Source organism: Eumetopias jubatus, unplaced genomic scaffold (genome assembly GCF_037043125.1).
Source record: "Eumetopias jubatus isolate StellerSeaLion01/CBP00866 unplaced genomic scaffold, mEumJub1_p1.0 scaffold_9, whole genome shotgun sequence".
Classification (NCBI taxonomy): Eukaryota; Metazoa; Chordata; class Mammalia; order Carnivora; family Otariidae; genus Eumetopias; species Eumetopias jubatus.
The window spans coordinates 30664613-30690266 of record NW_028274815.1 but is presented as its reverse complement, the minus strand read 5'-3'; the positions used below and the strand labels follow the sequence as shown (position 1 = coordinate 30690266).

The following is a 25654-nucleotide window of genomic DNA, read 5'->3' as shown; positions in this document are numbered from 1 at the left end:
TTATATCTCTATAAAATATGAATTAGAAGAATGATGGCAACTCTGGCACAATTTGGAAGTCAATAAGTTAGCTCTAGAGTGAAGATGATGTGCTGTTTTGCTGTTTGGGGGTGACTGCTTATATTCTATACCGAGCCGGTTAAAACCTTCAAGGTAGTCAGTCACAGGAGGCAGTGTGACTGGAACACTTGTCCTTAGACAATGCATGGATTTTATAACATTTTGTGAATATTGTCTTTGTAATCAGGTTTACATTTCAAGTTACCATAAATGAGAGAAAATATTCAGAAGCGGAAGGTAAATCAAAGAAGGAGGCCAAAAATGCTGCAGCCAAATTAGCCATTGAAAAACTTAATAGAGAAAGCAAGGTGAGTTAATGCCCTTTTTAACTTTACTCTGTGAGTGAACACCCACAGACAGAGTAAAGCCATTCGCAGGTTCTTTCCCATTCAGAAGTACAGTCTTTTTCCTCCATCTCCATTTCTGTAGAGCCCTGAGTCAGAGGTTCATCTAAGAAGTAGTGGGCACAGCCTGCCGATACCCGTTTAGAGTGCCAGCAGTAGAGACCACCTCTGAAGTTGAGTGAATGGGAAAGGAAACAGAAATGAGCTGATGAGTTCTGGCAGGGGTCCCTCCACCCGACTGAGGGATGGAAGGACGGTGGGGAGGAAGGACAAAGGACGAAGAGATGGAGGGGCCATGGGGAGGACGACGGATGAGCAGGACAGGTGATGGAAAGCCAGCATTCGTGGAACTGGTGTCCTGGAGGCTGAGAACAGAGTAAAGAGGACAGAGAAAACTATCCAAAGAGATTCCAGTTGAAAGTGTTTCTGAAGTAAAGGAAGACCTTGATGCAGATGAAAGCAACTCCACAGATAGAGAAAAACACAGAGCCACCAAGAACATCGAGCAGTGGGAAAGTCCTGAGCTCTAGGGATGATGAAAAAATCCTGTGAGCATCGAGGCAGAAAGAGGAAATTATTTAAAATGTAAAAATGAAAAAAAAAATTGTGCTGTCTACAGCCTCGTTTTAAACCACGGGATAGCAGAGAAGTGGCCGTAAGATGAGACAAGCAGTCATTTACATGTGGGACCAAAGAGGATTGTTTCTCAGATATCGAAAATTTTGAAAACATTGACTTTCAAGATACTTTCCTGAAAAATCTTCCTCGATGATGTCACCCTTGTAACCCAAATCGGGAAAAGTAAATCAGGCAAAGTTGCAAACTCACGAATTGTTAAGGAGCCAGAAAATCAAGTCAAGAAGTTAGGAAAAGAACAGTAGAATACCTTTCCCCAAAAAAGCGGAAGACAGAAAATAATAACAAGGCCAAACATTAATGTAAAAGAAAACTAAGAAACCATAAAAAAGGTCGATAAAACCAAAAGTTTTTTCTGACAAGATCAATAAAGTAGAAAAACTTTGGACACGCTTTTGCCAGATTAGGAAAAAGGTACAGATAAGAATGGAAGGGATGGTGCTGTTATATTCCTCTTTCCCCATAAGGTGCGATCCAGGATGTAGCTCTACTGCAGTATTGGTAATCTCGTTTTTTGAGATTTACAAAGTGTAGAGTGAGCTAGACAGTGTTAGAGTATTTTGCGTGGATAAACAAGAAAGTTCACTATTTTGTTTTTCTGTAGGAAACTATAAAAGGATGGTTCCTTTCCTATTGTTAACCTTTTCTCTTGTGGATTTTTTATGGTAGAAGAAAATATATACTTAGACTTTTACTCAAGGTAGTAGACTAGGGCAATACATAAAATCTAAGTTGTCTTTCAAATTATTCATTTAGTAATTTTAATAGAGGAAATAAAATGGTTAAATCTTTGTTTTCATCTGTATTAAACAAAATTTTTTTTTTCCTTGTAGGCAGTTAGTTCTTTATCACTGACAACAACAGATTCTTCAGAAGGATTAGGCGTAGGATCCATGGAGAATTTCATAGGCCGTATGAATAGGCTTGCCCAGAAGGAAAAACTATCTGTAAATTATGAACCATGTGAATCGAAAGAATATGGGCCAGAAAGGTGAGATGTAGTTCAGCTTTTCCTTCTATTTCATTGTATCTAAGTAATAGAACGGGCTTGTTTTCATGTCTAATTTTCTAGAAATATTTGTCCTCCTTTTGGGGACCTTTTGCATGGAAGGTTTTATATGACTTACACACAACTGGTCATCTTCACAATTAAAATATGAAAATGCTTAATTGCTGAAGACTTGGGACCCATATACCATAATGGATCAAATCTGGGGAATCCTTTATTTCTGAGGTATATCTGGATGGTTTAGTCTGCAGGAGACCTAAGAGAGAATGGGGTGCCCCTGCTGGGGGTGTGTGTGTGTGTGGAGTTTCCCTCCCACAGATCACAGTGGGAGTCGCTGTATGACAATGACTAGACCACATGCGTAGGTGAAATGACTCTCTCTTCACCATCATCAGATTAGAGAGCCGTTTGTCTAGGTGTTTGTCCTTCAAATTCGGTAAAATGGTGTCACTCTCTAGACAAATACCAGGTCTTAAAAGAAATGGGTTTTAGCCATAGGCTGTGAGGAGACCCGGATTTAAGGATTATAAAGGATGGGATGGAGTAGAGCTTCAGAGTTGCCAAGATTTTGGAAGTGAAGATAGGAATGGATAGGAACTGGGAAAAGCAGAAATAAATGAGCCTGAAGGAGATTGTTTCCTGGCTACAACCAACCCATTGAATGAGAGAGAGAGAGAAAAATCTAAATGGCGAATAGTCCAAATGACCGCTTCAGGATACTGTCCTCTGAATTGACTCAGTTATGGACTTTTTAACTCTGATGGCTTTTAGGCCAGAACCAGGAAGAGGAAAACAGAAGAGTATTCATTGGCATGAAATAGTCCAAAGTGAATTGTGTGAGTCGATCTCAATAAAGTAGGAGGCTATTTTTTCGTAGCTTACCTGTTTGGTTCCTTGGGATTAAACACTCTAACATAAGTTACCTAAAAGAGAGAAGTCTACTTAGGGGTGCCCGGGAGAATAGGAGCTGTAGAAACCACCCAGCCACTCAGTGTAATTCTGCCTTCAGGGCCCAGCAGGGAAGACTCAACCCTGTTTGAGTGTATTTGCCTCCATGGCAAATAATACTGTAATAATTTTGAATTAATGCATAGTAACTCCCTGGTACTTACCATGTCCATTGCTTTTCCACATTCAGTAGAGTTCTCATATAATTGTCCGAGGCCCCTTGCCTAACCACAAATGCAAGCTGATGACATCAAGCTATCCTGGTTATTCTGGCAAATTGGTCAGCCATCTTACCATTTCTCTTCTACAAGATACAAACTAAACGTACCCATTAAATTAGGGTTATATTAAGGTCTTTGTTCATCTGTGTTTGTTTCCAAATCCTAAGTTAGATTTACTGTTTTTTTGGCATTTGGGTAAATACTCTCTATCATTTCTCCTAGATTTTACTATAGATGCAAAATTGGGCAGAAAGAATATGCTGTTGGTGGAGGTGCTACCAAACAGGAGGCAAAACAGATGGCTGCTAAATTTGCACATGAGCAGATACAATCAGAGAAAACCTTAATGGTATGAAATGCCTTTGGATTTCACTTCTAAATTTTAAGATCCTTTCTGAGGTTGATTTGAGGTGAGACTGTGTTTAGATGATGCCAAGACAACTAATCACATAGCAAAGGGATTCCTCCATTCTGTGTTTCACCAGTGAGCCATGAGCCATGGGGCCATGAGGCCCCAGAGAGCAAAATTCTGTTCACAACTCAGGATTGTTGGTTTTTGTTTTTTTTTTAAGATTTTATTTATTTGAGAGAGAGAGAGAGAGTGTATGAGTTCGGGGGAGGGGCAGAAAGAGGGGGAGAGGAAGAAGCAGACTCCCCGCTGAGCAGGGAGCCTGATGTGGGGCTTGATCACAGGACCTTGAAATCATGACCTGAGCTGAAAGCAGACACTTAACCAACTGAGCCACTCAGGTGCCCCCAGGGTGGTTTTTTAAATCCAGATCAAACATCCATAAATAAATGTGGTAGTTAGCACACAGAGACTGAGCCAGTATGGAGAAGTAATGTAATTGCTCTTAAAACCCCTAAGGGTTACTCTTTCTTTCAGAAAGATGACTCCCTCCTTCAGAAAGATGAAGAATCAAGTGATTCTTGGACTACTTCACCTAGTGACTTGGGAAACAACACTTCGGTGAGAAGCATATCGTAAGTGTGGACAAACAACTGTGATAATTTAACAAATTCAGATTGCTGCCTGAGAGCACATTTTTATGAAAATGTTTAATGTTTAAGGAGAATTTAGAGAAAGAAATTCTGATCAACAAAAAATAGGCAGAATTCACAAACTAATAATTATCCCCTTTTCTTCTAGTGCTTCTAAATCCCCACTTGAAAATGATTTCTCACCAAGTGCACCAGAAGGAAATTGTAACAGCAACAGTGTAAACAATTCTTCATCTCCTCTGGTACAGTATTAGCCTCTAGCTTCCCGATGATCTTTTTCTCTGTGTGTTTCTTCATTTAAAAATTGCCTCAGTACTCAACCATAATTTTTCTACTTTTATCTCATGCATTCTTATTTCATATTAATATGTGGCAGCATTTTGGCTTTCTCCTTTCTTTATTAACCCCTGTTCCTCACTTGCAAAATTCTTCCACTCTTCACTCCCATTTTCCTATCCGTACTCACCTTCACGTTTTAATATATTCCTGTGATCTTGCTTATCTTCTATCAGTTGGACACTACTTAAAATGTCCATTAATATAGTCTGCTCCTGTTTTAAAACATCAGAACTAAACTTAAAAATCAGATAATTTTTGTGGTGACAATTAGCGTTACATAAGTGCCCTGTTTATAACGAACTGTAAACAAATCAATAAGAAAAAGAAAAGCAACTCAGAAAAATGTACAGAAGATCTGAACAGACAGTTCAGAGAAGAGATACCCAAATAGGCAACAAAAATATGAAAAGATGCTTTGCTGCATGTAGTAGGGAAAATGCAAATCAAAACAACAGTTAGGTACCTTTTTTAAACCCATCACCATGGCAAAATTTGAGTCTGGCAATACTAAGCATCGGCACAGCTGTATTCTGATTATAACTACTACATGCTGCGGGTGGAAGTATAAGTTGGTACAACCATTGTGGAGACAGTTTGGCAATATGTAGCAAAGTGGAGGGTGTGCACGCCATGCCTTCAAGCAGTTCCATTCCTGGGGATGTCTACTAGAGAAGCACTTCTATGTATGTACAGAGAAACATATGTAAGTGTGTTCTTGCAACCTCATTTGTAACAGGAAGAGACTTAAGAAACATTGTCATTTGACAGAATGGCTAAATTAATATACTATAGTCATCATACAGTGGGAAGTGGTATGAGCTCAAAAACTCTTAGTTTGATGCTCCCTGCTTGGTGTCCAAATTGATAATACTACAAAACCTACCAGAATAAAAGTGAATATGAATAAAGAATAGCTATGTGAAATTTACTTTTGAGATATAGTGAAGATTCCTCTTTTTTTGCTAAATATTAAAATTAAATTAATTTGTGCTAAAAATGAAATTATTAGTATTGTCATTTTTTCTTTTTCTTTTTTTTTTTTTTTTAGCATTGCCATTTTTAGCTGGTTACCAGATAAGAAACACTTGGGGAATTATTTTAGACTGGATCCCTGAGCTCCATCTGTGTCTTTAGCACTGTGGAGAACTGTGATGCATGCCTTCTTGTTGAGACCCAGTGCTTCTGCTGAACTTGCCCCGATTGCTTTTTTGTCCTTCCTGCCTTATCTGTCTGGTTGCTAGAATAGATGACAACATTGATCTAGCCAAGTAAACTGAGAAGCAGGGCTTGATGGGAGTACACAACTTGATGAGGCTGTTCATCTAATGGACCAAAAAAAATGTCACAGAACCATCTAGCAGTACAGGAGGAAGAAGAACAAGATACAGCAAGATAATTGATTTAATCATCTACAATTGTTTTTCGTTTTCTTTTGTTATAGAGCAATGTCAGAAGTAGTGAAAAGAAGGTGAAAAGGTGGGTATCATTATGCAGTGCACGTATTTGGAAATGAAGTTTTGTTTCACACTTAGGTTGTTAACCTTATTTACTAAGTCTTCAGTATTTGTAGAGTACTATATACCCTTCTTTGAGTGGAATTTCAGAGGTAGAAAGCATGGTTAAGGATCCCAAAAAGCTTGAAATCTATAAAGAAATGATTTTACATATGTAGAGAAATCTTTGAATGTATGTACACACTGCACCGTAGATGAAAGGGCCTGTGGGGATCACTAGAGTCATTGGTTAAGGGCATTATTTTGGAAGAGGTTGACAGAAGTGAACTTGGAGAGGCACTTTCCAGAGAACTGCATTATTTTGGAGACAGGCAGGTAGGGTAGGGATGGTGTAATGACTTGGGTAAGAAGAGCAAAAGATCCAGTGTTATATAAATGATGGTGGATTGGTTTCTCAAATGGAAGAGAAAAACAAGGACATAACCGTAAGTCATCAATGAGGGTGCAATGGCAGTAGGAGCCATTATGAGCCACCAATATATTCTGAACCGTAGGAGATGTGTCAGGGAGGGATGATTCCCGACGTGGGTGTTTGGGTGGAGAGAAGAGAGGTGTGTGTGTGTAAGATGATCCAGCTGTCAGCCATGGTTATCATGGCAGTGACGAGGGATGAGAATATGCAAGACAAACTGTATGGGAAGAGTGGACAGGGTTTGAGGGAACAGAGTTCCAATAACTGGGTGACGAAGAAGCCAAGGAGGAGGAGATACAGACAGGAATCATGGGCACTGATGGGGTTAAGGAAGTTCAAGACTTGAGGGCTTAGGGGGAAGATAGCAATTGGAATATGTTTAGTTATCAGCGGGGTTTGAACTTCCAATAGCCGCGTGGCTCACAACCAGCCAGGAGTGAAGTACAAAGACCAGAATGATGGTGCAAGGAGATCTATTTCCTTTGGTTTTGAGGCTGTAGGGAAGAAAGGAGAGGTGGCACACCAACAGTGAATGTGTTAAGGCAAAGAAAAAAAAAAAAAGAATCAGGAAAGGAATGAAAAATTATTAGTGGACAGAGGAGAACTGTCAGTATATTGTTTTATAAAGAAAGGTTATCGCTTTCTACCTTGTAATTCTAATAGTTGACTCAAAATATAAAAAAACTAGCGCATGACATAAAGTTGTATTTTATTTGAGTTTTATTTGCGTTTTATATTCTCTTAAATTTTAGAAGTTTGGCACCTAACTTTAACTCTCCTGTGACCAAAGAAAACAAGTACACTGTGGACGCCAGGTAAGAGGGAAACTTGTAAAAGAAAATCTGTTTAAAGATATGTTTGCGCGTTCGACAAAAGCTTCTGAAGGGACTGTTGTACATCAGCCAGGTTAAATTCTATTTCTCCCTGAACAGTTAATTTTTTTAGTACAGTCAGACTCCCAAAGAATCATTGTCTCTTGGAGAGGTAATGTTTAGATGAATCCAAACAGAATGTGGTAAATGTAGATCTGTGTGATACTAATGTGAGTTTTTCTGACACCCATGGAGGTTTTTATATTGAAGGTAAATATTTCTGTAAACCAGTGATTTTTTTTTTAAAAGACCCCTGAAGGAATCCGAATAGATCCACTCGAACCTGTTTTCCATTTTCCAACTCCATTCCGGATTTCACATTGAAAAAAGGTTCCTCTTGTGGTAGATTATGTGTTTGGGTTTGAACAAAATATCTAAAACAAATGTGAAGCCTATTTGCAACAGGAAGACATTGAATACAATTGTAAAAAAAAATAATAAAGAATCAACAAACATTTAATAAGTACCTCATATATACCTGGCACTGTGTGGGGCATCGGATTTTTAGTGGGAACAAACAGAAACAGCTTCCGCCCTCACAGTTTTATGGGGATGATAGTTATGTGAGAAATCTGTAATTACAATCTATGGTCAGAGGTCTCAAGGGAAAACAATGACATGGTAAGAAATGGAAATAGGACTGTTGGGGTTAGTGTGAGGGGTGAGGCAAAGGCTTTTTCTGGGGTCATCCATGTCGGGGCGCCTGGAGGTGGGGTCTGTGGCTTCGTAAAAGCAGAACATGTGGGAAAGTGAGGGTAGGAACGGTATGCGAGCGTTCAAGGGGAAGACGCTGTGTGCTTGGAGTGCGTGAGCAAGGGTGTGGTGCCATGAGACTGGGGAGGGAAGCACGAGACCCCTTTTAGGCCATCTAAGGACTTTCTGGGGTTCGCTGAAAGCAAAAAGAGGCTATTGGAGAGTTTAGGCAACAGAGAGACAGGCTCAGAGTTTTTCACCCTGCTTGCTGCGTGGCTCATGGATTGGAGCAAAGGAAGGAGACTTGGAAGTGGAGTGTCCGAGCTAGCCCGGTTCTGTAGTGGCTGACGAGGGCTTGGACTGGTGTGAAGATGTTGGAGATGGGGAAAAGTGGGCACACACCAGTGATATGTTTGGGGAGTAGAACTGACAGGGCTTAATGATGGAATGTGGGGCAGGAGAGAGAGGGGAAAACCAGGTAGTTACAAACGTAGGTAGGCTCAGAGACCATGCTCATTTCTCTTATGACAGCTTGGTGGTAGCTGGGGAACCAAATATGGTGCTTCCTTCTGAAGTTTTACACTTGAGATAAGCATCTTTATCATGGCTTTTGTGCAGCCAGAAGTTGAATGTCATTACTAGGGTGATTTGTTACAATGGGAGCATGAGCGGGAGAAACTATGACTTTGTGATTCAAGAGTTTCTGTGGAGTGAACTCTTCTTATATAGAAGGGTAGAGCCATGTTTGTTATTCAGTCCGTTGTGCCGGTGACGTTAAGGGGAAGTGAAAGTGTTGGGTGGGGGTGGGGGTGGGCCATGACCACTGAACTCAGAATAACAGTGGCATTTCTCTTTTCAGGTTTGCTTGTGATTTTACAGAAATAACACCTATTGGCTCAGGCGGATACGGTCAGGTTTTCAAAGCAAAGCACAAAATTGATGGGAAGACTTATGTTATTAAACGTGTTAAATATGATAAAGAGTAAGTAGTACATGTTTGTTTCTTTGAATGGGAAGGTGTGTGAACGTGCATGATTCTTTTTTTATGTCTCTCTCTTCTTCATTAGCAGATTATTTACTTTTTTCTAGTCTTCCTTAAAAATGTCACTCATCAGGAGCTTGGCTTCCTCTGACATAACCTCACTTTGTTGTGGTTATTTCAGTAAAAAATTTGGATAGACCATTGATCATTCTTTTGATTCTGTCTTGATGAAAACTGAAGTTATAGAATCACCTAGCTTATAGTGACCTTTGAGATTTTCTGGTCTCCTCTCTTTATTTTACGATTAGGAGACTGAGACCCAAAGAGGCAAACTGATTTGTCAGAGTAAAACCTAGTTGGTAACTATCCCATTTGTCTATTATTGCATAATACACCACTCCAAAATAATAGTGGCTGAAAAAGAACAAGTTATTATTATCTGTCACTGTCCTGTGATTGGTTGTGCTCATTGGGCCATCCTCATCTGGGATCTGTTATGCTTTTGTAGTCAGAAGTCATCAGAAAGCTTGGGGGTTAAGCATCTGCCTTCGGCTCAGGTCATGATCCCAGGGTCCTGGGATGGAGCCCTCTCACTGGGGAGCCTGCTTCTCCCTCTCCCTCTGACCCTCCCCCTACTTGTGCTCTCTCTCTCTCTTCCCCACTCCTGCCTCTTTTTCACAAATAAATAAATAAAATCTTTTTAAAAAAAGAAGTCATCAGAAAGCTTGGCCAGGGATGGTTGTCACCCATGGCTGGCAGTCGAGCTGGCTGTGGGCTGGAAATTCAGCTGGAATTGTTAATCAGAGCGCCCCCACATGGCTTCTTCATGTCACCTGGGCGTCTCACAACTTAGTGCCTGGGTTCCAAGAGCGATTGTCCCCAGAGCAAGTCATCCCAAAAGGGAACAGCAAAAGCTACTTTTGACTTAGTCTTGGAAGTTCCACATTATATTGGTTAAACAAAATCACTAAGGCCAGCTCAGACTCGAGGGGAGAGCAAGTAGACTCTACCTCTTAATGTGAGGAGTGGGTGCATGTATGCGGAGGAAAAGAATTGATGGCCATCTTTGGACACTACCTACTATGGTAACAAGGTGGAGATTTATTTATTTTTAAATTTTATTTTATTTAAATTCAGTTACTTAACGTATAGTGTATTATTAGTTTCAGAGGTAGAGTTCACAAGGTGGGGATTTAGAACTTGTTCTCTGGAATGCCAATCCACTGTGTTCCCACTATAACCCATAGCTCCCCGTGTTGTTTTATATATTATCTGCACCTACTGACTCCCACCCCCCACTTAGTGGATAGCAGAACTCCTTCAGAAAAGAGAGCACATGGTAAGGAGGTATTAAATCACATGCTCACCAATTCACCAGTCTTCCTTGTTGTTTTCTGGCAGTTGTACTATGTGTAACTTACAGACCTATCCCTCAAGGTCTAGGGAAGGAGATGGGGAAGGTACACGGGCTTAGGAAAACGCTGTGAGCAGAGGAGAAGCGGGCATGGAGTCCTAGCCACTCCTCGTCTCAGCCAAACAAACCTCCTGTCCCATGGACAATGCCTTGCAGTTGAAATCCCTCCATAACCACCTGGCATCAAAACAAGGCTTTCTCTTTCCACATCGTTTTGTGTGTGTGTGTGTGTGTGTGTGTGTGTGTGTGTGTGTGTGTGTGTGTTAAGGTTTTCTTTATTCATTTTGAGAGAGAGAGAGACAGAGAGAGCACAACTAGAAGGAGAGGCAGAGGGAGAGGGAGAAGCGGACTCCCTGCTGAGCTGGGAACCTGGTGTGGGGCTCACTCCCAGGACTGGGAGATCATGACCTGAGCTGAAGGCTTAACGACTGAGCCACCCAGGTGCCCCATTATGTGTATTTTTTTTTTAAGATTGATTTATTTATTTTAGAGAGAGAGAGAGAGAGAAAGAGCACGCAGGGGGAGGGGCAGAGGGAGAAGGACAGAGAATCTCAAGCAGACTCCATGCTGAGCACGGAGCCTGAGACAGGGCTGGATCCCAGGACCTGAGCTGAAACCAAGAGTCAGACGCCCTAACTGACTGAGCCACCCAGGCGCCCCACTTTCCACATCGTTTTCCTTGACAGGAATGGAGTATTACTCCTTCTGTTCAATTCCATTGTTTTTTTAATGGTAACACTTAACGATGATAAGGGTACAGTATCTTGGACATTTTTAGTGGCTTCATAAATTGGTATAACACAGTTAAGAATATACTTGGAATATTTATACACTACGACCCGTGGGTTTCCTGTCTGGGAACGTATTCTAAGAATAGTATCCAAATGATGGAAAAAATTATATGAAAAGATGTCAATCACAGTGTCATTTATAACAGTGAGAAATTAGAACAAACCAAATGTGCAGCAATGAAGAAGTAATTAAGTATGTTTTGTTCTCTCCCCTGCTCAATAGCTATTTTGCAGTCATTACAAAAATGAGGCTTATATACTGAAAATATTTACACATGAAATGGTATGATGTTGGAATTTGCTTCAGAATAATCCAGGGGAGATAAGGAAGTGGGTAAGATGGCCAGGAATTAATAACTGTTTCATCTGGGTGATGGCTAGGTAGCGGTTCATGACACTATTTGTTCTAATTTTCTGTACTTTTGAAATCTTACATGAGAAAGTTTATACATGATGGTTATATAGGTTGTGTAACAAGGAAAATAGTAAAGATAACCTGTTATGTGGAAAAATAGGATAAAAACTATATACTACAATTACAAGTATATAAAAATGTGTGTAAAGAAAGATGATAAGAAACAATCCAAAATAACTGATTGTATTCGGACTGTTGATGTATGAGTACTTTTTCTTCCTTTATTCTTATAAGTTTTATGTCATGTAGATATAGAACTTTTCAAATTAAAAAATGGAATTATAAAATGTTTGCTTACCCTTTCTCACCATTGAAATCTCAAATTTATTTATTCCGTGTAGCATAGAATTATCTTTGCTCTTGACTCCACATCCCTGTAAAGCTCCCACATGTGCTGTGTAGTCTCACTTTCTCTGCATAGATGATCTCCTTTGTGTATTTTTGCTACACATTGAAAATTCTGATTTATGTTCTTTAAGGATTACCCTTGTTGCCCAAACAGGGTTTGCTTGTGAAATCCAAAGTGATTTTAACACAAGTCTAAACAAAATACGATTGTGCGATTTAGCTACACATTGAAAATTCTGATTTATGTTCTTTAAGGATTACCCTTGTTGCCCAAACAGGGTTTGCTTGTGAAATCCAAAGTGATTTTAACACAAGTCTAAACAAAATACGATTGTGCGATTTAGCTACCAAAATTTGCATGGCTGGCATTTCGGAGACCACCACAAATGACTTTTAAATTGTCTGATATTTGGAATTAATGAAGTCACCGCTTTTTGTCTTATGTTGAGCGTGAGAACAGCTATGTTTTTTTCTATGTTCAGTCTTTCCTTTTGAGTGCTCCTGGCTTCCCTTTTAAACACTGAGAGTGTGGGAACCAGGGTGACCGTTGACTAAGGGAGCATACATAGCTGTCTTCTGTTACTCAACCTGTAGTTTTTACAGGGATGTATAATGATACTTTTATGTTCCCTGTTTCTTTAAAGGAAGAAGGTAGAGCGTGAAGTAAAAGCTTTGGCAGCACTTGATCACCCAAATATTGTTCACTACTATGGTTGCTGGGCTGGGAATGATTACCATCTTGAGGACAGCATAAATCCTTCAAGGTAACTAAAAAGAATTCTCATAGCCCTAATAGGATGGAGGAAACTGTCGTTTACTATGTGTGGGCCACCGGATAAGGCCGTTAATTAGTAATATCACAACCACAAACACTGTTTGAGACACTGTTATGTCTCTATTCACCAGGTAAGGAAATAACGAATAATCTTTTTGTGGCTCCTATTCCTTGCTCCAAACTTGCTTAAAAAAAAAAAATTTTTTTTTTTTTTATCGTCCTCAGCTATTTTCAGAATCTCAGTCAATGTGTAGGCTTGCTCACATGCCACAACCTAAGACCAGGCTGTAAATGCAGCTTTGTGGAGAAAGTTTGAACATGTTACCGACGCTACAGCTGGAAGCCCCTCCTCAGCTGCCAGCACTTTTCTGCCCTTCTCAGAGGCGGAAAAAGTGGTTGGTGGGGTGCAGTCAAGAGGGTCTCTCTCTCTCTCTTTTTTTTTTTTAAAGATTTTATTTATTTATTTTACAGACAGAGACACAGTGAGAGAGCGAACACAAGCAGGGGGAGTGGGAGAGGGAGAAGCAGGCTTCCCGCTGAGCAAGGAGCCCGATGCGGGTCTCGATCCCAGGACCCTGGGATCATGACCTGAGCTGAAGGCAGACGCTTAACCGACTGAGCCACCCAGGCGCCCCTCTTTTTAAAATTTAAATTTTTTTTTTAAGTAGGCTCCATGCCCAACATGGGGCTTGAACTGACGACCCTCAGATCAGGAGTCACCTGCTCTACTGACTGAGCCAGCCAGGTGCCCCAAGGAGTCTCTCTTGAATACAGCCACACCACTTATGGTGGTGTGGTGGGCAGTGAAAATAATTTTAAGACTAGGAGCAGGTACCCCACCTGGTATCACTCATGTTTTGTCTCAAGCCCCTGACAAAGGACTGGAGGGCGGCTCTCAAGACCTGACATCTCCTTCTGAAAGTCAGCCAGTGTTTCTTGGGGGGACCGTGCTCACGGAAATCCCGAGGACATTGAGACCTGTTCATTCATCGACTCCCGACTCCAGCCCCGGCTCTGCCCCATGTAATTGAGAGCTTTTTAGTTTCAGGGGTTGCTGACCATCAGCATACAGGCAGGACTTTAGCTTTCCACAGATTCTTGGCTTTCTCTTCCTATTTTCTAGCCAACATAAGTTCAAAGAATATAAATTAATATTGAGGCCAACCTAGTTGACCTCATGACCAAAATAAAAGCATGGTTAGCAAAATCAGTCCTCACAGGTATCTCTTAGCAATTTATTGGCACTTCTCTTTGAGAACCTATCTTTACGCTATTGTTTTCGATTTGTTTTGCCCGTATTTCTCTCTTATTAAACCGTAATCCCCATGATGGCAAGGATGGTATCTAATTCATTTTTTCCTCTCTAGGTGCCTGTTCTGTGCTTTCCACAAAATAGATGTTCAGTAGGTCGATAGTAAATTAAAACGTTCCAGAATTATTTTATGTAGTAATGAACTTTGGTTTTCTTTATTGCCATTGTATTAATGTTCCTATTCCTATTAGCAAAGGGGATCAAGGATCTTTTACCATTAAAGAATGGGCAGGCTCAAACTTTATAAAATAGTTAACAGTGCTCTGGACATTTGGGAACTTATGATTTAAATAAAAAATGATGTATTTTGATTCAAGTTTATTATATTTAGATTTCTGTTTTGAGACATGTTTGGGGGTTCTTAAGGAGATAAAGTGTAATTTTAAAAAGAAAGGTTATTTTTTATAAATTTATTTTTATTGCTACATGTAACGTACTGCAAATTTTATATCCAGAGCAAAGATTAAGTGCCTTCTCATCCAAATGGAATTCTGTGATAAAGGGACATTGGAGGCATGGATTGACGACAGAAGAGGCAAGACACCAGACAAACCTTTGTCTCTGGAATTATATGAACAAATAGCAGCAGGTGTAGAGTATATACACGGCAAACAGCTAATTCACAGAGACCTTAAGGTAAATGGAAAATGTACTCTTCAGATTTGATGTGATTTAGTAATTTTAAATCTATCTTCTCTAGTTTTAGAATTGATTGACAGTCCTGAGGAAATAATATCTCTGATCCTTTAAAGTTAGAATAGATCCAGAACTTGCCCCAAATACCATTCCATGGCACCACTCAGAAGATCTCCAGGACAAATGAATGTATCTAGACAATCAGAAGGAGCCCTATAGGCAGGAGCTCATTCCCTTCTGGTGTTATCTGGCTGCTTGTCAAACTCCAGTTGCAAACACCAATAGCTTTCGTAAGCTGAACATTTCTGTGCAGATCATTGCTGTGGTTAGCACAGCCAACGGGCCGCTCTGTCTCTGCTTCTGCCGTTACTCAGGCTTGTTTGAGAGGCAGAAGGGACTCCCGTGACTGGCTTTGGGAACATGGTTCTCCTAATTTCTTAAGTCATTACTCTTGAGGGCAGTCACAGCTACTGGAGCCAGAGTCTAGAATTTTCTTGGCATCTGGTTAGACATTTCTACCCCATGATTGGAAAATTGTACTGATCCAAAACTTGGAACACATAGCATACCTTTGTATTTTTATTTTCTGCTGGCTTCCTAGCTTCTTTCATGGTCCAGATGAGCTGTTTTCCCATTTTGCCTTCTCATCAAAATGAAAGAAGGGACAGAAGAGTTTTTCATGGTGTCCCCAGTCTCTCTTCCCTATAATCTGCCTACTCCCATCACAAACTAGCCATGTGGAATCCTAACACTGAGCCTTTGTTCATGTTCTTCTTGCATGGAACACTCTCCTGCTTGTCTTTTTTGGTCTCAATTTCTTTACGTAGCCTTTCCTGATCACTCTGGATCTGGCAGAAGCACCTCATCTCCATGGATCTTGGCTGTTTGCTTATCCCGCCCATCTGCAATAGCCAGGAATGAGGAATGAGGCGAAAGAGTTTCTTGAGAAACAGAAGCACCTGTGTATAGAGTTGTTGGGGCAGATTGGAATAATTGGCCTATAAAAGATAGTGTGTCTTTGGTCTGCCCCCAGGAGCTGGAGGCTTGAGGCCTTTGTGTAGGAATCCACCTGGTTCCATCTTTTCTTTCTTTCTTTCTTTCTTTCTTTCTTTCTTTCTTTCTTTCTTTCTTTCTTTCTTTCTTTCTTTCTTTCTTTCTTTCTTTCTTTCTTTCTTTCTTTCTTTCTTTCTTTCTTTCTTTCTTTCTTTCTTTCTTTCTCTTTCTTTCTTTCTTTCTTTCTTTCTTTCTTTCTTTCTTTCTTTTTCTTTTTCTTTCCCTTTCTTTCTTTCTTTCTTTCTTTTCTTTCTTTCTTTCTTTTCTTTCTTTCTTTCTTTCTTTCTTTCTTTCTTTCTTTCTTTCTTTCTTTTTCTTTCTTTCTTCCTTCCTTCCTTCCTTCCTTCCTTCCTTCCTTCCTTCCTTTTCTTTCTCTCTCTTTCTTTTTTCTTCTTTCTTTCTTTTCTTTCTTCTTTCTTTTCTTTCTTTCTTTCTTCCCTTTCCTTCCGTTTTTCTTTTCAAGATTTTATTTATTTGAGAGAGAGAGAACATGAGGTGGGGCGGGGAGGGACAGAGAGAAAGAGGGAGAGAAAGGGAGAAGCAGACTCCCCGCTGAGCAGGGAGCCCAATGTGGGACTCAATTCCAGGACGCCGGGATCATGACCTGAGCTTAACGGACTGAGCCACCCAGGTGCCCCTGGTTCCATCTTTCTTTAACAGTATCTTAAAGGTGCATTTTAAAGTTGGAATGTTATAAGAACTATGCTCAAAAGAATAGATTTAGAATGGCTATACCTTCACTTTGGAATAAATCATATATATACTTAAATAAAAAATTTAAGCACAGTTACTTATAAAGTAATCTGCAAATAAATGCAGACGTTTGGGTATGATTCTGGATGAATTCGTGAAACTGACAGGTACTGCCTGGCCATTCCTTTCCCTAGCACCTCTGTCTCCCACGCTGCCTGTGCCCTGGGTTACGGGGGGTTCTTCTCTCGGCTCTGTTTGCAGACAGTGTTCGCTCCAGGTCCGCAGTTGTTCAAAGGTCGGATTTTAATACTCCTGAGCCTTCGTGCCTCTCCTGACTTTTCTAGCTTTACTGCTAGAGTTGCTGCTTTCTCCCATCTGAAAGAAGATGCCAGCGAAGGCGTGCACCTTTCTCTGTGATGCTTCACACGATACCAGTTATAGGTGCTTTTTGCCAGAGAATGGTCTTTACCCCAGAAGTCCCTACTGTATAAAGTCTACCAGCATTTACCACTTTCTGTCAGAATCTGAAGAATTAGACCATCAAATCATTACATCATACATCTGAAAATTATATGTTAATTATACCTCAGTAATAAAAAAAAGATATTACAGCAAAACGGAGGGAAAAAAAACTAGACGAAGATACTGGTGAGGGACATAGAGGTTTCTAGAGTGAAAGCTTCTGGAAGTTCTTTCCCTCTGTAGACCCAGGCTCTTTGGTCAGCCTCGGTCTGCAGATTCAGTCCTTTTTCCCTGTACCTCCTGTATAAAGTTTGCACTTTTTTTTTTGCCTTATTATACCATAACTGATTAGACAAAATGTGACCTTATTGTTTTTCTTTTGCTTTTTTTTTAAGATTGTATTTCATTTATTTGAGAGAGAGAGCGAGAGGGAGCACCAGCAGGGAGGAGAGGGAGAAGCAGGCTCCCTGAGGATGCGGGGCTCGATCCCAGGACCCTGGGATCATGACCTAAGCCAAAGGCAGACGCTTAACTGAGCCACCCAGGCGCCCGTATTTTTTCTTTTTAATGAACTATTAACAAGTGATCTGCTATTTTTACGAGACAGTCTCATCCAGCTTATATATTTAGAAGCATCCTAAATGCAACCTCAGGGTTGCTCAGAGTCAAGTTATAGACCTCTGCGGGAGGAGCCGTTGCACTTGCAAACCCAGTGTATTCCTACATGGTAACCTGAATACTGCATTGGGAGGTTTTACTCTCTGCACCCACCCCACACGCATCTGCAAGTTTCCGTCTTCATTATTAGCAGTAGATTCCAATCTCATTGTGAATGGTGCCACTCTAACTGCTAATTGCTGCGTGAGCCTTTTTCGGCTGTCTTCTTGGAAGCTCTCTTTGAGCCTTCTTGACTTTGTGGTCTCTTCCCTGTCAGCTCCTTTGCTAGGCCCTCTCATGAGTATTACTTACCTCCCAGAGTCTGCACGTGTACGTCAAACCCAACGTCATATTCAAAGTTGCCTTTTCAAGAATGACAGAATATGTATTTTTAAATATTTTATTTCTGAGCAGTGTCTACACCCAGCGTGGGGCTCGAACTCACCACCCTGAGATCAAGGGTCTCACGCTCCACCAACTGAGCTAGCCAGGCACCCCAAGAATGGCAAAATATTAATTTCCTTATCAACAACCTTCCTGTTTTCATGGTCTTTAGGGTGTTCATCAGTACGACCTACAAAATGGTGGAATAGGATGAACAACACTCCCTATTTGTCCCCCACCGCCCCCCGCCTTTTTCCATCTGCTTAGAGATGTACATGGACAGAAATACTTAAGTGCTAGTTATCAGCTTCCAGTTGATGTGGCCTGCCTTCAAGAACAGAGGGGGTGGGTTTGTTAAGAAGTTGCCAGGGGTCTGGAGAAATTGACATCAAGGAAATCCCCGGGAGAAATTCTGCACAGGATATCTTAACAGCTTTATTGAGAAGAGACTCATTCTGAGAATCTCAAACTTAGAGATCTGAAGGGCTTCTACTTCCATCCCCAACAGATCCTGGATTCGTATTTGTAACATTTCTACCAAGTCGGTGTCCAGCCCCACCTTGAATACTCCCTGAGATGGGGACTCTCAAATTCCCATTCTTTGGACCACACTATTAGTATATTAGGATATATTAAAGCAAGCCTTTGGTTGTTTCTATCCTCTAGTACTGTGCAGAGTGAATCCACCTTCCGCTAAGCATATCTTCAGATATTTGAAGGCAGTTATGCCCGAAGCCTTCTCTGCTGACAGAGAAGTCCTTACTTCCTCAGCTGGTACTTTAGAGACCTGGGACTAAGTATCCTGTTTTGGACTACCCGTGTAAGGGTAAATACCTTATAAGGAAATATAAAAATAGCCCTTGTTAATATGATTTGGAAATGTGATAACAGTCTGTTGAATTGGTACTTATAAATATTGGGTGTTTTTTTTTTTTTTTCTGTAGCCAGGTAACATATTTTTAGTAAATACAAAACACATAAAGATTGGAGACTTTGGACTTGTGACATCCTTGAAAGACTGTGCAAATCGGACAAGTAATACAGGAACTTTTACATACATGAGCCCAGAGCAGGTGAGGTCCCTTTCCTTTCTATGTATTTTTCACTTCTTTTGTATTTCTAATTATAGAGATAATAGACACCTCTTAGTAAAACAACAAAGAAGCATATAGAACAAAAATGGAAAATTCCCTTTAATATTCTTTTCTACTCTTCTCATGGAGTCTGTTGTTTATCGTTTTAGATAATTTTCTGTGAGTTATAAACATATATAAACACAGATATATATGTATATAGAGACTTTTTGCATAAAGATATAAGGACATGCTTTTACAAAGTTACTGTAATGTTATTTTGCGCCTTATTTTTTTTCATTCAACAATGTATCCTAATCTTTCTATATCAGCACACGTGCATCTGGCACATCCATTTTAGCAACTGTATTGTATGCTGACCTATACATCATTTATGTAACTTTCTTATTGATGCGTATTTATTTAGGCTGTTAGCAAGTTTTTATGTTCCCCCCCTTATCTTTGACTCTAAAAACAAGTATTTCCATGATCATCTATGATAGGTTCGTTCAAGTGAAATTATTGAATAGAATGACAAGTGCATTTCAAACTTGGCCAATACTGTGACATTGTCATCCCCCAAAAAGGGATTCTACTATGCCTTCCTCCCAAAGTGTTGGAGAATGCTGCTTTCTCCTTCCCATTCCCAATCAGACTAGGGTGCTAGCAGACTGCAGTTTGGGCCGCTGTGATGAATGAGGAGTATCTTGCTGGTTCAGTTTGCATTTTTCAGATTTTTAGTAAGGTAGACCATCTTTACATGTATTTACTTACGATTTTTCTGCAGATTCTATGTGTACTTTCCTCGTTTTTCTTAATTAGGTTATCTGCTCCTAATTTATTTGTAGGGAATATTTATATATTTCAGTGACTGATTCTGTATCTGTTAACCATATTGCAGATTTGTTCTCCTTGATTGTTCCTTATTTCTTTGTTTATGATGTATCATGGAAGCTTAAATTTTAAGTTGTCATGTTTATCAGTATTTTCTTTATGGCTGCTGGGTTTCTCATTTTTATTTTGGAGGCCATTTCTCCCACATTACAAAAATATTTTGTGTTTTTACTTTAATTGAGCCTAACTTGAATTAGTTTTTGTATACATCTGAGGAAGGTGTATACCTTGATCTTCCTCATGTGGATATGCAGTTGCCCATCACCATGTATCAGATAGTTCATGATGTAAGCTTTTATTTTAAGGAAAATTCATAGAAACAAAAAGTAGAACAGAAGTTACTAGGGCCTGAGGAAGAATGGGAAATTGTTTAATGGTGCAGTTCTGTTTGGGATGATGAAAAAATTTTGGAAATAGATACCGGTAATGGTTGTGTGATATTGTGAGGGTACTTAATGCCATTGAATTGCACACATAAAATGGTTAAAATGATAAATTTTATGTCTATTTTACCATAATAAAAATGGTATTTGTAATCAAAACAGTATGGTGGTGGCACAAAAATAGGCATATAGATCAATGGAACAGAATAGAAAACCTAGATATGAACCCACAATTATATGGTCAATTAATCTTTGACAAAGCAAGAAAGAATATCCAATGGGAAAAAGACAGTCTCTTCAACAAATGGTATTGGAAAAATTGGACAGCCACATGCAAAAGAATGAAACTGGACCACTTTCTTACACCATACACAAAAATAAATTCAAAACGGATTAAAGGCCTAAATATGAGACTTGAACCTATAAAAATTGTAAAAGAGAACATAGGCAGCAATCTCTTTGACATCAGCCATAGCAACTTCTTTCTAGATGTGTCTCCTGAGGCAAGGGAAACAAAAGCAAAAATAAACTATTGGGACTACATCAAAATAAAAAAAAAAGCTGCTGCACAGTGAAGGAAACAATCAAGAAAACTAAAAGGCAGCCTACGGAATGGGAGAAGATATTTGCAAATGACATGTCCCATAAAGGGTTAGTATCCAAAATATATAAAGAACTTATAACACTCAACACCCAAAAAACAATCCAATTTAGAAAAATGGGCAAGAGATATGAATAGATATTTTTCCAAAGAAGACATACAGATGACCAACAGAGACATGAAAAGATGTTCAACATCACTTGTCATCAGGGAAATGCAAATCAAAACTACAGTGAGATCTCACCTCACACCTGTCAGAATAGCTAAAATCAACAACACAAGAAACAACAAATGTTGGTGAGGATGTGGAGAAAGGGGAACCCTCTTGCACTGTTGGTTAGAATGCAAACTCTGGAAAACACTATAGGAGTTTCTCAAAAAGTTAAAACTAGAACTACCCTGTAATCCAGCAATCACACTGCTAGGTATTTACCCAAAGAATACAAAACTACTAATTCAAAGGGATACATGCATCCCGATGTTTATAGCAGCATTATCTTACAAATTATGGTAAAAGTCCAAGTGTCCATCGACTGATGAGTGGATAAAGAAGATGTGGGAGACACACACACACACACACACACACACACACACACACACACACACACACAGAGGAATATTATTCAGCCATAAAAAAGAATGAAATCTTGCTATTTGCAATGATGTGGATAGAGCTAGAGAGAATTATGCTAAGCAGAATAAGTCAGAAAAAGACAAATATATGATTTCACTCATATGTGGAATTTAAGAAAACAAATGAGCAAAGGGGGAAAAAAGAGAGAGGCAAACCAAGAAACAGACTCTTAACTATAGAGAACAAACTGATGGTTCCCAGAGGGGAGGTTGGTGGGGGGATGGGTGAAATAGGTGATAGGGATCAAGGAGTGTACTTGTGATGAGCCCTGGGTGATGCATGGAGGAGTTGAGTTACTATATTATATACCTGAAACTAATATTACACTATATGGCAACTAACTGGAATTTAAATAAAAACCTAAAAGAAATGCTATTTTATCATACATGAAATTCCCACACACTCATGGATCTGTTTTTAGATGCTCTTCTGTCCAAATGACTTATTTTTATCTTTTTCTCTTTAATATCATACTGTCTCAGTTATTATAGCATTATAATATCAGTTTTAGTATTTGGACAGCAGGACCTCCCACATTCTTCATTTTAAAAATGTTCTTAGTGTTCACATTCACTATTGCATTTGAACTATAGAATCAGCCTGTCATGGTCCATCACTGGTGTTGAGATTTTTGACAGAAACTGCGTTAAATTTAAGGATTCAACTGAAGAGAATTGACATTTTTGTATATCTGAGACTTCTGCTCCAGGAAATGGCGGGTTTCTTCCACTTATTCAAGTCCTCTCTCAAGTCAGCCTTGGTCAGGCAGTCTCACGGTAACCAGTGACTCCCAGTCTCCTCGTGGCATACAAAACACCAAAGATTTATTTCTCGCCCATGTGATGTGTTGGCTGCGATCTGGCTGTGGTTTTGTTCCACGTGTTTCCTTCATTCCAGAACCCAGACTGAAGGAAGCACCCTGTCTGGGTCATTGCTGTCCTCACAGCTGGTGGCGGTGGTAGAACCTCGTGATGACTTGGGTGGGCTCTGCCCAGGAGCGGCACACATCACTAACCATCATGGCCCTGTGTGAATTGCATGGCCCACCCCAAGGGGTGGAGATGGCAGGTGTCATCCTCTTACTGGGAGGCCAGGGCACAGCCGGGGGCAATGATAAACCTACCTTAAGGCCATTTTTATATTCTTCAATGAAGTTTTAAAATATTTTTTTCTTCATGAAGACCACTTATATTTTCATTTTTTTGACCACTTATATTTTTAAAGCATTTCCCTCAATATATGTAGTGTTTTGCTGTTAAAACGGGACTCCTTGTATCTAATTGGTTATTAGTAAGTCTATTGATTTTAAAACATTTATTTTTAATTGTGGTAAAATACACATAACATAAAATTTTCTGTGTTAGCCATTTTTAAGTGCACAGTTGAGTGGCATCAAGTACTTTTACGTTGTTGTGCAATCATCTCCACCATCCCTCTCCAGAACGAACTCTTTTCATCTTGCAAAGCTGAAACTCTGCACCCATTGAATAGCTCTGCGTTCCCCTCTCCCCCAGCCCTGGCAACCACCATCCTACTGTCTCTATGAATTTGTCCACTCTAGATATCTTGTGTAAGTAGAATCATAGAGTATTTGTCTTTTTGTGACTAGCTTTTTTCACCCAGCATAATATCTTCAATATCACCCATGCTGGAGCAATATGTCAGAATGTCCTTCCTTTTTAAGGATTAACAATATTCCGTTGTATGGATAGACCACATCTATTCATCAGTCAGTGGATTCGTGGGTTGCTCTACCTTTTGGCTCTTGTGAAAATTGCTGTTATGAACCTGGTCGTACAGCTATTGATTGTGAATGTTTGTCTTATATATAGATTCGCTATTCCAGTAGCTTATATTTTTTGGTTGACAGTTTATTGTCTATTTTTCATCTTTTTGATGTTTGAGAGTCTAGAATGGAGAGGAAATCCACCTGTTCCCTTTGGGGACCGTGCGGCACAAAGACATAATTTAAGTTTTTTGTGGAATGTGAAAGTGGGAGACAATAGGTGGCTAATGGCCCCCCTTTAACTCGCACTCTATTAAATATCTCCTGCACCCTGTATTGCCACCCTAAAAATATTTTTTAAAAATTCATTCATCATTGTGCTTTTCATTTTCTTAGTGGTTTTTAAATTAAAAATCATTTTATTAGGGCATGATTTATACACCATAAAATGTACATATCTTAAATGTACATTTTTTTGACTGGTTTTTTGAAACCCAGAAGCCTATGAAAATGTAGAGCATTATCCTCACCTGTGAGAATTCCCTCAGGCCCTTTCCAGTCCATCCCTCCTTCCCAGAGGCAATCAGTGCTCTGATTTCTATCACCACAGATTAGTTTTCCCTGTCTTGAGCTTCATATGAATGGAATCATACTTTATGTACTTTCTTGTATTTGATTATTTCCCTCGAAGTAATGTCTATTGGAGAACTTCTAGTCGTTGCTTATGCCAACAGATTATTCCTTTTCGTTACTGAGTACTATTCCATTGCCTGAAGAGGCCACAGTGTGCTTATTCATTCTCTTGCAGATGGACATTCGGATTGCTTCCAGTCAGAATATTAGAAATACATCTTCTATGAACATTTGCATGCAAGTCACTTGTGAGAAATATTTTAGCTATTTTACCTGCTGCATCTTCCTTAACACCACAGTCAAACTCTGAGGTTGGAACTCTTGTTATCCCCATTTTTATGGTTGAGATTATTCTACCCTTGATGGTTCATTTACATGGGTGATGCAGCTATTTAGTGACAGATTGGAACCAGGGCAGTCAGACTCCACAGATGTTGCTAACAAACATGTAACATGATAGAAGATATTTGGTCAAATAACTTTTTTTGGCTTCAGAAGAACTTGGATATTTATATTGGGTGAGTAACGAATGTAAACATATCTTGGTCTCTTTAGATTTCTTCACCAGAATATGGAAAAGAAGTGGATATCTTTGCTTTGGGGCTAATTCTCGCAGAACTTCTTTACATATGTCCCACTCTTTCAGAAACAATAAAGGTAAATAATCTCACAAAAATAATTAAGCAACAAAAATTATTAACAGTCATTTCCAAAGTGCTGCTACAATAATTACCCTCATGGGAGGATCGGCTTGAATATATTCGTGTTGACCAAAAACGAAATATGGATTTTATCTTTTCCATGTTTGGGCAACCAAAGCTTTTTGTTTAAGACCAAAACCTTTGGTCTTCTTTGAGAGGTATGTACAGCTCATAAAGCTACAGCTGTTTCTTTTTTGAGTCAGTCAGTAAACTTTTATGGATTGCCTGCTTTGCAGAAGACACCGTGCTAAGTGCTACAGGGTTATAAAAATGAATAAGCCTTGTTCTCAAGGAGCTTATATTCTAGAAAGGAAAATAAGAGAATGCCATACATGTTTTGGGAGAAGACATGAAGTTTTGTGGAAATGGCTAGGACAGAGATCTTGCTAGCTAGAGGGATTTCGGTTTCATGGAGGTATTTAAGCTGGGCTTTGAAGGACTGGTTCGCCTCTAATGGTCCAAAATAGAAAGAAGGCAGATCCAGCCTTCAGACAGCAATGTGCAGAGTGTGGGAATAGCAGGCAGTGGCATTTTTATTGGAGTATATAAGTGACAAGGAAGCGAGGGTTGATGGCACTGGAAAGACATGCTGGGGCTAGATGAAGGCAAGGTGATGGACTTTCTTATGGAGGCAGTGGGTTGCCGCTAAAGACATTAGGCAACAGGACAGCTTGGTCTGAAGCTCAGTAAAGGGAACTTGCCTGGAGCCAACAGCCTTCTCTGTACACGGGGTAATGAAAATACCTATCACATAAGATTCCAAGAAGGATGAAGGGAGATAATGCATATGATGCTCTTAACACTTCAGCATATCATGATGTTAAGGATGGGGCAAGGTGGGAGAAGGGGAGTCCTGTGTGCTTCTTGGCTAAGAAACAAGTTTGGTTTTCCTCCCAAGTGAGTAATCTCCTAATGACTATATATATATATGTTTTATTTTCAGATTTTTAAAGACCTAAGGACTGACAAGTTCTCAGATATGTTCGATGACAGAGAAGTAAGCACTTGAAAATAATCAGAATTTCATTTATTTCAAT

The 25654-nt window shown here is 39.7% G+C and overlaps 1 protein-coding gene across 9 annotated transcripts in view; it reads left to right on the top strand.

The window, feature by feature from the left end:
• EIF2AK2 (eukaryotic translation initiation factor 2 alpha kinase 2) overlaps window positions 1–25654 on the top strand; it is a 38794-nt gene that overhangs the window by 5568 nt on the left and 7572 nt on the right. For 7 of the 9 annotated variants that reach the window (XM_028117120.2, XM_028117118.2, XM_028117113.2 and 4 more), the window contains 13 exons: window positions 248–368; window positions 1874–2031; window positions 3441–3567; window positions 4087–4202; window positions 4369–4462; window positions 6001–6035; window positions 7238–7300; window positions 8910–9032; window positions 12645–12764; window positions 14543–14723; window positions 18917–19045; window positions 24472–24573; window positions 25561–25614. In XM_028117120.2, coding sequence (XP_027972921.1) covers window positions 248–368; window positions 1874–2031; window positions 3441–3567; window positions 4087–4202; window positions 4369–4462; window positions 6001–6035; window positions 7238–7300; window positions 8910–9032; window positions 12645–12764; window positions 14543–14723; window positions 18917–19045; window positions 24472–24573; window positions 25561–25614 — 1423 coding nt within the window. Of the gene's footprint in view, window positions 1–247; window positions 369–1873; window positions 2032–3440; window positions 3568–4086; window positions 4203–4368; window positions 4463–6000; window positions 6036–7237; window positions 7301–8909; window positions 9033–12644; window positions 12765–14542; window positions 14724–18916; window positions 19046–24091; window positions 24228–24471; window positions 24574–25560; window positions 25615–25654 lie in introns of those variants that run through there. The other 2 variants (XM_028117115.2, XM_028117116.2) reach the window with 2 other exon arrangements.